This window comes from Dysidea avara, chromosome 4, assembly GCF_963678975.1.
Source record: "Dysidea avara chromosome 4, odDysAvar1.4, whole genome shotgun sequence".
Taxonomy (NCBI): Eukaryota; Metazoa; Porifera; class Demospongiae; order Dictyoceratida; family Dysideidae; genus Dysidea; species Dysidea avara.
Window position 1 is genome coordinate 47,619,314 of NC_089275.1, and position 13,513 is coordinate 47,632,826.

Genomic DNA, 13,513 nt, shown 5'->3' on the forward strand with positions numbered 1-13,513 from the left:
GGTGTAAAACTGACTGACTTGTGTCAAAGTGTGCTATTTTACAAAAGGTTAGAGAAGACAAGCAGATGTTGTCAGTGCACAGTGCTTGCATCATTGCTAGCAGTAGGTAAATTATTTTAATAAGAAACTATTCTGAGGTTTTTTATGTCTTGTGGTGAATGGTTTTGATCTCTAAAATACTTCTGTGGCTAAGTTTGACTGTAAATTAGTGTAAAAGGTATGAAAACAAAAAAAAACATTTGAGTCCAGTAGTCCAGTCCAGTGAATGGATACACCCCATTATAACAGTGATACTGATGGTTGTCATATAACAGTGAAAAGTGAGGGCTCACTAAATTTGCAGTTTACAAAGCAGGTATTTTCACTTAGTAATTGGTCTGCATGAGCACTGAGTTGTAACAATAACTGTTTCATTACAGTACTGTGTGAGCAAATGTTAGTGAGTAGTGTATACTGTATTATGCAGAGATAAACGTGTTGATTAATAATTTCTGAACTAAAAAGGTTGACAGGAGATAATTGTTCAGGGTACAGCATACTACAACTGTGATGCCTTCAACACTTACTAAATGTGTTTATGGCTACAATTGTTGTAAAGTTCACAACTTGTAAACAGTGTATTTAGACTCTATTTAGGCTGTTTTGGATGGGTAATAAATCTCATATACTCCACCTTGTTTTCTAATATACTCCACGCCTTCAGGCACAATATAACATATGCTCAAAATCCGGTTTGTCCAATCGCTATGCGTTGTTCACGTGCAGTGATTTAACAAGCGCGATTATTTTGTCACGTGAGGACGTCTAGTTGCCATGGCGCTAGTATTATCGTAAGAAAACCAGCCGCTTTTGCAGAGCCTACAGCAGAAACAGCCGTGGATGAGGTAAGTAATCTGAGTGTAATGTGAAATAGAGTCTAAAGCAGTTATATATACAGTGCATGGAACTTGTATATGAGACCGGATTTGCGAAAAGGTACCTTTTTCACACATTTTATATACTAGCAAACAAAATGATATAACATTTGACTCCTTATACTGATTAACTTGCACTTCATATCAAAATGCAGCCAGATACTGTAGCTACACTCATGGAAAAGTTCAGGCAATGGTGTGCTATGATTTAAAAGTTATGAAGCTTCAAAGTTCAAAAAATGGATCAAATTTTTTGTATGACAAAGGTACCTTTTCGCAAATCCGGTCACATATAATGGTCAGAAATTTTCTGGCCTTATTATACATGTATACATGGTTGTTAATATCAGACAATAAGAGTTGAATATAGAGTGATTAAAGGGTATGGTATCAAAGAAAGCGGTTAAGAAATCAATGACTATGGTGGACTGTAGTCATTTCTTGGCCATCACTGTTGATGTTTTATTCACATTATACAGTACGGTAGTATTGCATATTAGGGATCATGAAGGTTTGGGTTTTCTGGCCAACAATATCACCCTAAAACCATCTTCACAATATCACTATGGCACCTTGGCAGTATTGTTTAGGCATAACCAAGCCCAAAAGTGCTTTCAGTATGGCCATAAATCCTTCCAATAGATTGTTACAAAATTATAAAAAAGTTATTCAACGAACATTTCTACTCAGTAACTACTTGCCTGCCTGATGACTTTAGTCAAGTGTAACTTGATAACAGCTAAGGCTACGGACGTATTTTTTCACTGTTTGATGTTGCCTTGTCCCGAGATGTACCTATTGGCATACCGCAGTACATACAATGCACACATCATGGACTTTTTTGTCCTCCTTTGTGTCTTCTTTTTGCTGACAGCCCAAGGTGCCAATTAACAGTTGCGCGATGCATGGCTTCTCTATGTTTGTAAATGGGAATCGTGTGTATTTTCTGTGATGACTGGATTAATTGCAGAGGTGCCTTTACTACTGTTCTTCATTTGTAGTGCTGTGTAATGGGTGAACAAAGCTAAAAGCAAAGTGTAATGGCCACTTCACTTCAAGTCAGTAATTGATAGCTGGGGCACGCATTCAGATGAAAACATTGACTCTGGTGCCATCCTCTCTTTCGATGCAGTATGCGCAGCACAAAAAAATAAACAAACAAGTAAAAGAAACTTAGGAAGTTTTAAGTTCAATTAGGGATCATAGAAAAAGTAGGTAAACAAGGGAGGTCAACATAGTACTAATAGGCATTGAATCATTGTACACGCATGCGTACATGTATAGCAGCACATTACATAATCATTAGTGGATGTAAATAGTCAACACAATTTAGAATAAATTCGGGTAGCTGGTTGACCATTTCAATAAATCTTCTTAGTTCAGTTGTGTTCTGTAGTGCTGCCATCTGCATGATGGCTTCAGTCTTTGCTGGGTCTGCTCTAACTTCAATCTGGTTGATAGTATACACCAAGAACTTCACTTGTGTTTTGACACTTTTCACTGTTAAGCGTCATACCACACTCCTCAATACGCTTCAATACTGCTTTATATCTTTCATCATGCTCATTTTGGCTCTTGCCATAGACTAACACATCATCCATAAGGCACAATACCCCATCCAAGTCTTTCAGTAAAACGTTCATTCGTTTCTAGAATACTTCAGGTGCACATGTAATTCTGAAAGGGTGCACATTAAACTGATACCTCCCAAAGAGGGTTATGTGGACGTGATTCCTGGACAAGTGGAGCATGAGTTTGCATCTAATTTTGTTACCCCTGATATTTGGGCTAGAATTTCATCCACTGCTGGTAGTGGGTGAATTTCTCTCAACACGCTCTCATTATGTGGCTTCATATAGATGTAATCCTCCGATGACTTGGGGACCACCACCATTCCAGCATACCATTGTGACGGTCCATAGATTCCATCTGCCTTATTTCTCTCTCCACTTCTTTACGTATTGAAATTGGAGCACGCCTAACTGTATGTCGGAATAGGCATGGGAGGCTGGGGGGCATTTGGCTAGCTATACTAGTCATCTCTTAAGTTCTAAACTGTCTACTTACCACCAACGTTTCAAATTACTCTATAATTCACCTTAACTTTCTATTCAGTTAGCAATCCAAATAGAAGTTATGAAACTATCAGCTTGCATAGTGACTCCTCAGCAACACTTCAGACAGACGATTGTGGCAAGCACATCTAAAATTAATTTTCGTAGTGTTTGTGACTGACACAGAAGTAAATTACAGAAGTGAATTACATAAGTAACATGCACTGCTGGAATATTTCAAACATGTTTTTACTGTAAAAATACTCTGAAATTCAATCTCACAGTGTTACTTCTTGTCCTGGGGGGCATGACCCCTCTAGTTTAGCATGCTTCACATGCTCAGCTTTTATTTTATCCTACTATAGTCTGGCCCCCCAAACCACAAGGTGCTTGCTACGCCTGTAGTAGGGCGTATGGTTTATAATCTGGTTTCAAAGGTATCTTGTATTCCTTGCCTAGTGTACCCAGACCTGAAAGAAAACTGATTCTTTGGAAGAAATATGTGCTGAACTCTTGCAATAAGGTTCAAGGTGATAATTGCAGGAGGACCCAACAAATTGATCTTCAAATATTTCACTACAAGCATGTAACTTGCAGGACATGTTGTGGTATTGAAAATATCCTGTGAACTGCTCAACAACTTTGAGGGGTGATTTTGTAGGACCATAAAGAGCTTTGTTGGGCCTTTTTTAACTTGATATCAGAGAATCTTGAAAATGTAGTTTCAGAGATAACTGTTATGTCTGCTCCAGTGTCCAACTTAAATTCCACATCTTTGTTGTTTAAACAAACAGTAGCAAACCATTGAGACTCCCTGTAACTCCACACTTCCTAGAAAGGTATCTTCATCTGAGTCATTGTCTTCTGCACTAGCAGTTACATGTGAGACCTCTGGTGAAACAACATGAAGTGTAGTGACCAGTCTTATTGTACTTCATACAAATGCTGACTTTTGCAGGGCACTGCTGTTTACCATGTCTGGGGCTTTTGCCACACCTGGAGCATTATTGTGCTGATTGTAGTGATTCATTTCTTTTGGGGTAGCTGAAGGATCGGGAAGGATTGTATTCTTTGAGGTCAAGGCGTCAATTCTTCCATGTTCAACATCTGTTGGGAGGAGCTTCTTACCACAGGTTGTTGTTTACACACTGCTTCACTGTGCCAAGCCATCGCAAGGGCCTTATCGAGTGTCAGCTCCAAATCTAACTGCATCTTCTCTAATAAAGAAGTGTCAAGCAAGCCTACTACCAGTCTGTCTCTAACCATCTCATCGTGCAGTTGCCCATAACCACAGTGCTCAACCAAACTGAATAGATCTGTTATGAAACTGTCCACCAATTCGTCTTTCAATTATTTGTGTGAGTTAAATCTGGCTTGTTCGAATATCACATTTCGTTGTTTCACAAAATAGCCATCAAACTTCATTTAACTGTTGAGTATTCCTTTTGCTCCTCATCACATAGTCCGAAAGAAGACAAAAGATCATCTGCCTTATCTTCCATCATATAAATTAGAGTATTTTCTTGACTTTCTTCTGCTTTGCCTCGAAAGCCGGACACTTGGCTGAATTGCTCTAATCTTATCCACTTTGGCCAACTGTCAGGTTGAGAAAAGTGAGATGCCTCTGGTGGTGACACTTGGAACGTAGCCATGTCACTGTAATGGGTGACTTGATACTTCTGACACCATGTACTATTAGGCATGCATTTATTAGAGTGTCATTGTACACACATACGTACATATATAGCAGTACACTACATAATCATTACAATACACTACAGCCCACACCTGCAGATATACTAGTGATTGAACATTTAATCCCTAACCTAATCACTAGTATATCTGCAGGTATAAGCGACCTCCCTTATTTCCCTACTTGTTTTTCTATGATCCCTATTGAACTTAAAATTCCTATTATTTTTTTTACTTGTAATAATTATTTAGGGAAACACTCTTATCACAGCTCATGATCAGCTGCCTCAGATTAAATCTCTCAGCCATTTAACTGTACTAATCATAGAGTGGCTCCACCAATTACTCTTTGCCAATTGCAATCCTTCAGTGTATAAACTACACCAAACATTGATGCAGCACCTGCCTATGAATGTCTATCTCTCATGCTATAAGTGTTAGTTAATTCATGATTGTACGTATCAGAGAGGATTATAACTAGTCTCCGTTGATCTGACATTATGTCAGATCAAAGTCAAAGTTGATCTGACATATTGTATAGCAATGCTTAGCAGCGTAAGCATGCCAAATTGGGGCATACACCCTGAAAAATTTGGGCTTGGATGTGAGTATTTTGACACCCAAAGGTCCTTCAGCAGGCATCTACTGCATCATTATTAAGCAATAAATTTGTAATAATAATGTTATGATGATTTGATATGAAATTATCCAATGTGATGTTTTAAAATCTCTTTAGAAGTCACTGAAACAGTGTGTGAGCATGTGGTAGAATGGTGTGGATTGCATTAAGTTGAAAGGTGCAAGTTCAATGCCCTAAGTCAAACCCCTTTTCTCCTCTTTTTTGAACCTTTTAGATACACCTTTTAGAAGTACTTCAACTGCTCCATTAGAACCATTGACTGTTCTATTAGACTATATTGATATTTTTTTAGCAGAAAGTGGTCAGCCATCCTTGACCGATTCAGTAGTTAAGTGGGCGGTAAATGTCCGATGGCAGACCGTTATAATCCACTCTACTACGTATAATTATTACATAGACAAATAACTTGAAGCTACAATAACAACATTATAATGCTGGTGTAAAGTGAGCCCAGCATGCTTGTTGTGCACACTGGGTTCACTTTACACCTTTGTGTTTTTCGGTGGATGGTCTTACAGGTTGTGAAGCATCCTCCTTCATTAGAAGACTTGCAAGTGGCCTTGCTGCTCGATGGGATAGAAGCTACAGTGATGTAACGTTGTCTCATGGGTGAGAGAAAGGTTGGGGTTTGCTTTGGTGAGGGCTACTGTGTTGTGTCTGCATGGATCGCGGACCCGTTTAGTCCAATCATTTTATGGTTTAACCTTTAACTAATTGCAACACAAGCTTTCTTAACAGTTTCTGGCACAGAAAAATGTGCTCTATAACATATCAAAAGTCTTAAGGAATCCCATTAGGGGAAAGTGACCTTTTGGTGACCTTTTAAAGCCATTTTTTGGTAAAATTGAGATTTCTGTCTATATTTCATTCATATATCAACCAAATTAGTCAAACTTGGTATCAAGTGAATGGTCTCACTGAAAGAAACAGTGTGACATTTGTTTGAATTTAATAGCTCATTTCGTTCAGAAGTTATAGCCATTTTCTGGTCAAAATTTCCCCGCCCATGCAAATACTTAATTAATTTTTGCTCTGCTGTTATTTTCTATGTTATAGCATTGAAAAATAAATGATTTAGCCATAGTAAGAAACATGGTTGATGGAAAGGGGTAATTATGAATCCTCTGGTGTTGGTATGTTGCCATGGAAACCAAATCACTGCAATAACATAATATAATTATAAACATGGTAAATAATTTGTAAGGAAATACAGAAAGTGTACTTCAATTATTGTCATCCTCGAGAATAAAAGTATCAACATTGGTACAAGCTGTTCCCTTACAATTGCCACATGCAGGAGAACATTTTGCATTATACTTCTTGCATGTACACCTCGTAGTGCTACGCAATTACACCTTGAGTAGATCGTCTGGAGCTGGTGCTAAATGGCATTAAAGTCCCATCAGACTCTTTCCACCCCCATTCAAGTGGCTTAAATTCACTGCTGTGTCCTTTCCACTCCTGTACTTGTAAGTATACACAGAAGCTGTGGGATTTGGCAGCTGCCAAAGTAGGTGATGAAGAAACCTAGTATTTGTAACTACTTACTCACAGAAGCAATTATAATGTAAATAGTCCAATGTTTCTCCTGGTTTTCTATTGTATAATGTCACCAAAGCTTGCTCACCTGTAGTAATCATGTCTTTTGGCATAGCTGATGATACATAAAAGACTTCTGCTTGCTCTCAAAAGTGTTCACTTGACCTGAATTTCTTAAGTGAAGCACCTTTTCCAGTTGCGAAGTAGTATCACATCCAAGTATAGCATGATGGAACAGAATAGTTTTGCATATCTCAGGACCAAGTTTCTGCTTAACAGTGCTATGTTCCACACTCTAGGTTTCTTAGTGGTTTATTTTTGCTCAGGCTTAAAAAATATGGCATGAGAATTTAAGCAGGCATGATAGCATAACAATACTAAAAGGTCAGTGTCATCACCTACTAATGCAGTGTCTGTTACTGTGGCTGATTCTGCAACTTTCTGTACAATCATCACATCAGCATCTCCTGGAGAATAATACACTAATTCCTTCTTTCTAAGTGATTGCCAAGCATATTAATGAAATGCTGCTTGTTGCTTCATGGTACGAACATTGACACTGCACACTCTGTGATAGACTGCATCTGCCGCTGCCCAATCATCTCCCTTCTCGTGACACACTGCTAGAATTGTGTCTCTTATTTCAATTGTTCTTACAGCTATAACTTCTGAACATTTTCTCTTCTGTCAACAATAGCTGGTTCATCACAAAAAAAGCAGTCAGTGTCAAAATTAAAATCCCTTTGTGTTGACCTAAGCATATGCTTGCCAGTGTTTGTATTTGTTGCTGTGTCTGGTTCTCCTTCTTTCACTCTTAAAGTTTTTGCTATTTGATCTACTTTTCAGTACTGGCGACGACATTCCTGGCACACAACTGCCCAGATACACAATGCACAGCATCTCCTCTTTCTTCACTAGCTTTGTTGATACTTGCACATACCTTAATAGCTTTTCACCTAGGGTAACTTTGGATAATGCTTCAATAAGTCGATTGCAAATGACACACTCTTCTGGCACCTCCATTTCTTATCCATTGAGATCAGAGGATGACACTTTAGCCACTTCAATTGTCTCACAAACCTTGCCATACAATAAAGCAAGAAAGGTGCAAGGATTGTCATGTTCGTAGCTATAGTACTAATTTGACTTCCCTATGACTGTTCCAAGTGAATTAAAAGGTATTTAAGCAGCCTAAATTATAAATGTCTAAATTTTTTAATAGTGCATCACAAATCATAGTAACACGAATATAAAAGTTTAGCAGAAAAACACAGCATTTATTAGATACCTACCATGTTATTCTTCAATATTCTGTACAGCAACAAAGAAAGACACTGTTTCTCTTCTTTATAATACCAAGTAAACAACAACATTGGTTATCATGGCAACGATTATTGGAACATTATTACCCAGCTATAATCATGATAATAATCTAGCTCTATACTATAGTATGTTCACGTTGAGCTGAATCCTCAAAAACATTTAATAACTCACGGATGCAATTACACATGATCTTGAAATTTGGCTCATTTGTAGTACTGCTTGATCCGCTAAAAATATTTCAAAATTATTTTGTTCAAATGTTTGACATAATATTTACGGCCAATCAAAATTTTCACAATACATTTCCTATGGGGAAGCCATATAAGTACAGCGTCCATTATGGCCCTTTCCCAAACTTGTAATGGAGCCAAACCGTACATGTCTGTTGTTGACTTCTTTGCTGTTACCAATAATCATCTGGTTGGCTGAAATGTTCACTCTATTGAGAAAAAAATCCACTTTTAATTTTTAGCTGTTTTTCAGGATTCAGCTCAACGTGAACATACTATACTAGAAAAGTTGCCAGACATATTGTTCTGCAGTTAGTTGAATAATAATTATTAAAGCTAAGACCTTTAGAGTTGGGCTTTTTGCTGACAGCTGGATTCCATTTGTTGACATGAATATGCATGAATATAACTTTATTTGTACTTACCATTACACTAGCTACATTCACATAGCAATAAAAGTATACAGTTTGCGATACAATTAGTGGATATGACTGCTCTGCTCCAAACAACTGATGGTACACTCTGGTTTCCATGGCAACATTTAAGTCTGAAAGTGCCACAAACTCCTTTTTCAGGAAATATGTCCTTTTTCACAACATAAAGTGTGCTTCAATCAACAAAAGAGCACCACTACATTGAAAACTGTAAAACTAATTATGTGCATGGGCAGGCCCAATTTTGACCAGAAAAATGGCTATAACTTCTGAACGAAATGAGCTATTAAATTCAAACAAATGTCACGTTCCTTTCAGTGAGACCATTTACTTGATACCAAGTTTGACTAATTTGGTTGATATGTGAATGAAATATAGACAGAAATCTCAATTTTTACCAAAAATGGCCTAAAAAGGTCACCAAAAGGTCACTTTCCCCTAATGGGATTCCTTAAGACTTTTGATATGTTATAGAGCACTTTTGTCTGTGCCAAAAACTGTTAAGAAAGCTTGTGTTGCAATTAGTTAAAGGTTGACCCCTTTTTTCCATAAAATGACTGGACTAGTTGGAGATGTCTGAGTTTTGAGGATGGTGCAGCAATATAGACAGTAACTGACCTATTTATTAATTTTGTTTCAATGTTTTTTACTTAGTTTCCTGTATGTTTTCTTGTTGCAATGATGCTGTATGTGGTATTATAATGATTGGACTATTAAAATAATAACAAGATTTGAGATATGTGACTGGATTTTGGAAAAATGGTCCAAATTGCACATTAGAAGTTTCAAGTTTTAAAGAATTGAAGTCGACCAGCAAACTACTGATTCTTGTCAAGTCGAGTCCTTTGCAAAGCCAGAAATAGTTTGCCATACCACCCAGAAAAGATGTCTCTTAAAACCAGTCTCCAGTAGTTTGAGCTCATTCAGTAGGTAAACAAATTGGAGGCATTAGCCAACAAACTTTTTAGACAGAGGTAACAAACAACACTCTCACATTTGACTGGTCTCCCATTAGTGCCTTACTAGTAGTCCCATGCTACGCTCTTTGCTTTACTCTTGCTATAATACTGTTTAAATAATTTGAAAACTGGTAATTTCTGGTATTCTCAGTATGTTGGTATGCAGTATTACTAAATGTTAAATATTTAGTGATTCGATTTAAAATATACATATTGCACAACAACTAGAAATTGGTATATTGCCCACCCCTTAGTTTGAGTAATGCTGAGGGCGAAAACCAATAGATTGGTAGTGTAGCTATCCGCTGGTGATGTTGTTTGACTTGGATCAGTTCTGTAAAATCTGGTCACATTATGGTGACAAATGAGATGATTTGCTGGTAATGGTTTACACTAATGTACACACTTTTCAGCTAACTTTTCATTTCTTAATGTCCAAGATTTAACATTGTTTCATTATACTATTATTGACCTTATCCGCAATTATAAGTATAATTATCCGCAATTAAGTCACAACATAAAAATGGCGGCAATAGTCAGGGGGCTTTGTACACAGTGGTATTGGGAGAGACAGTGTTTAGTTATGATGACATTTGTATACATCAGCAAGGGGAAAGGTGAGGTATACAAACTTACAAGACAAATGCTTGCTGTTTTGTGTCCATATCATAGGTTTTGCTTGTATTTTGCATCCCCACGTTATTCTAACACATCTCTTACCTTCATTATTCAATGGTTCCATGCTGTAAAAATCATTCATTTTCTTCACCATGGATGAAAACATGACAAAGCCCCCCCCCCCCCCCCCCCCCCCCCACTGACACTGTCATTTTGTCTATTATGATGTCATTGCGGATAAGGTCCATTGATGAAGGCACTGTAGTTAGAATATCAAATATTAAAGGAGTTATTCATGGACTCTCAAGCACACCAGTACCAGTCCTTGCAGTATCTCACCACTAAATGATGTTTGCATAAGTGAGAATGTATAGTGTTCATCAGGTGATTGTGGGAGGGAAGTACTCACAATGAACCAAGCTGGTGTCAGAAAACTACTAGGCTTGAGCCAATTATGCTTTGACAATTGCCTATTATGCTTTTAAGCAGTGCTCAAAAATCCAGCCTATTATGCTCACAAAATCAAGATTATGCTCGAGAGCTGACTGTTTTATTAGAGTATATCTGCATTTCCTGACTGCTGTATTAGAGTAAGTGACTGCTGTATTAGAGTATCTCGATCTTATTTCCATACATGTGAATAATCAGTCAAGAAATAGTAAAAATAACAACACCGCAACGTTTTTATATGAAATTCAGTAATAATGTGCAGTATGTTCATGTTGTGCAATATTTTTGGTGTGCGCATTGCACGTTTTAATTAAAATTCTTGAAAATCGTCCTATTATGCTAGCATAATGCTTGATGCTTTTGCTAATGACACAAGTAAATTCAATATACATAATATGACTGGCTTCATGATAACATCTTTGTTAAATCTCTAGTTATCTGACAAAGTCACAAATGGATCTTAAAGTGAAGTAATACAGATGTTCAAGGAAAGTTATTGTGTAATGAATGACAAGGCAAGTTTAGTTTACATAGTACCAACTGGACATACAATATATCACATGACAATACAAACCTGATTGACTTCCTGATGAGGCATAATATTTGGGTTTCTTTATTCTTTGATCTCCACTGATGGTAACACCTACATGGTGACACAAGTCATTCACGTAGGGTTTGAATTTTATAGGCCACATGCAGTCATGTGCCAACTAGTACCATATGCTTTAGTCATTGAATTTGGTATTATCTAATGCATGTCACACTATCTGATTTTGAGTAAGATGTGATATGATGATTATTAACTCTGATGATAATAATAAAGTTAGCGTTGAGTCAGATAGCTAGTGATCATCTGAACATTGAAAATAGTAAAGTCTTTTCAGGTCTGCAGTAAGACTGAGGTTAATATCAAAGCATGAAAACATTTCAGAAAGATTGAGATTCTCTAATAGAGCATTCAAACACTCTAATACAACAGTCATTGTATGCAACAGAGAGAATAAGAACCATTTAAGTATTTATCCCCAGGATGTGTTCTTGGAATGGTGCTGCAAATGCAAGTTACATATTTTACTGAGTCCTTTGAATGCCATTTGCTACAACTTAGAAGATTGATCAGAAACCATGTATGATGCCATACATAATATTTTATACATAACTATCTGTATACAAACTACAAATATGTTTAGTATTAGACAATAAAATGTCTATAGCTTCTGAGGGACTATACAAGTAGATATGCCCCCAGACCCCAGCTGCTCTAATATGCCTACTAACTCTGGAGCACCCCCCCCTTTCAAACTACAGTATTGCTACTATTAGTATGTTACAGTTGAAGTAACACTTTTCCATTCACATTTTATCATATATAGAACTTCTCTACACAAAGAAAATTACATGAAATAAAAAGCTTAATGCATTTCTGAAAAGCATAAAAACAAGTATAATAGGCAGGAAATTGGGGAAATGCCAAAAAGCATAATGACAAAATTAATTTTATAATAGACTCAATCCTAAAATGGAACCTCAAAACACTTGTTGTCTAAATGACCTAAAATACCAAAAATGTATTGATGTTTTCAACAATTCACAACATCAACATCAGAGATCAATGCTTAAATCATAGTAGTAGTCAATGCTGCCATGGGTTGGGATATAGCTAAGGTTTGGTGGTGGTGTATTGTACTAACTTGGATCAGTACTGACTGATCTCTTCCTCCTTTTAGTTCCTCCCTTCTTGGACTTTGTCTTCTTCCTTCCTCTCTTAGTAGCTACTGGTTCATCAGATGAGTCATCGGTAGATGAATGGTTAACTAGTGTGGACAATAATGATCCCACAGTTTTGCATATCGGTTAACCATCGTGCACATTTAAATAATTATACACCAGGGTTGACTACAATTAAGAAACAGTTTATGTGTTTTAATTAAGCAAGGGTTTATCTCTATTTATATGTTATAAATTATACAAACCTGACTGAGTACTGACTGATCTCTTCTTCCTTTTAGTTCCTCCCTTCTTGGACTTTGTCCTCTTCCTTCCTCTCTCAGTAGCTACTGGTTCATCAGATGAATGGTGTGATGCTATAGTTTATTTATATATAACTTGTGTCAGTAGTTTATTGGTGACTATCTCAATTATGATTTGTTATTAAGAGGTCATAGTTGTATTTTTGTACTTTAATTTAGATTTCATTTGAAAACATCACCCAAAGCCATCCTAAGCTTTTACACACGTACAGCTCAACAATATCAGTTAGACATGATTAACCCCACATGTGCCTTCAAAGCAACCCAAACAACCACTTTCAACAAAACTTCAATATATTTATTTGTTGTTTAACAAATTAATTGTTCTAAATAACAGATGCCTTCAGCTAAGCATAACTCGACTATCGTTAAGGTTACAGTGGCTTCTTTACTGTTCAATGAAGCTCGGACAGTGCTTATTGCCTACTGCAGCTTCTAAAATGCAAACATCATGGACTTAATTTGTTCTCCTTTGTGTCCTATTCCTTACTCCACTATCATGTGCAATAGTTATTAATATCCTGCTTCTGTACTGGCTATCATATCTCAACAAGTATAACATAATGAATGGATTGATTACAGGTGAACTTTTCATACTGTTCTTCATTTGTATCACTGTGTAATGGGTGG

The 13,513-nt window shown here is 36.9% G+C and overlaps 1 protein-coding gene across 2 annotated transcripts in view; it reads right to left on the reverse strand.

Annotated features, from left to right (window-relative positions):
* Nucleotides 1-13,513, reverse strand: part of LOC136252535 (protein NLRC3-like) — a 29,998-nt gene that overhangs the window by 5,856 nt on the left and 10,629 nt on the right. Inside the window, exons 3-5 of one of the 2 annotated variants that reach the window (XM_066044995.1) lie at nt 12,827-12,937; nt 12,545-12,667; nt 11,428-11,496 (exon numbers count right to left, since the gene is read on the reverse strand). In XM_066044995.1, the coding sequence (XP_065901067.1) occupies nt 11,428-11,496; nt 12,545-12,667; nt 12,827-12,937 (303 nt within the window). The remainder of the gene's footprint in view (nt 1-11,427; nt 11,497-12,544; nt 12,668-12,826; nt 12,938-13,513) is intronic. The other variant, XM_066044997.1, reaches the window with a different exon arrangement.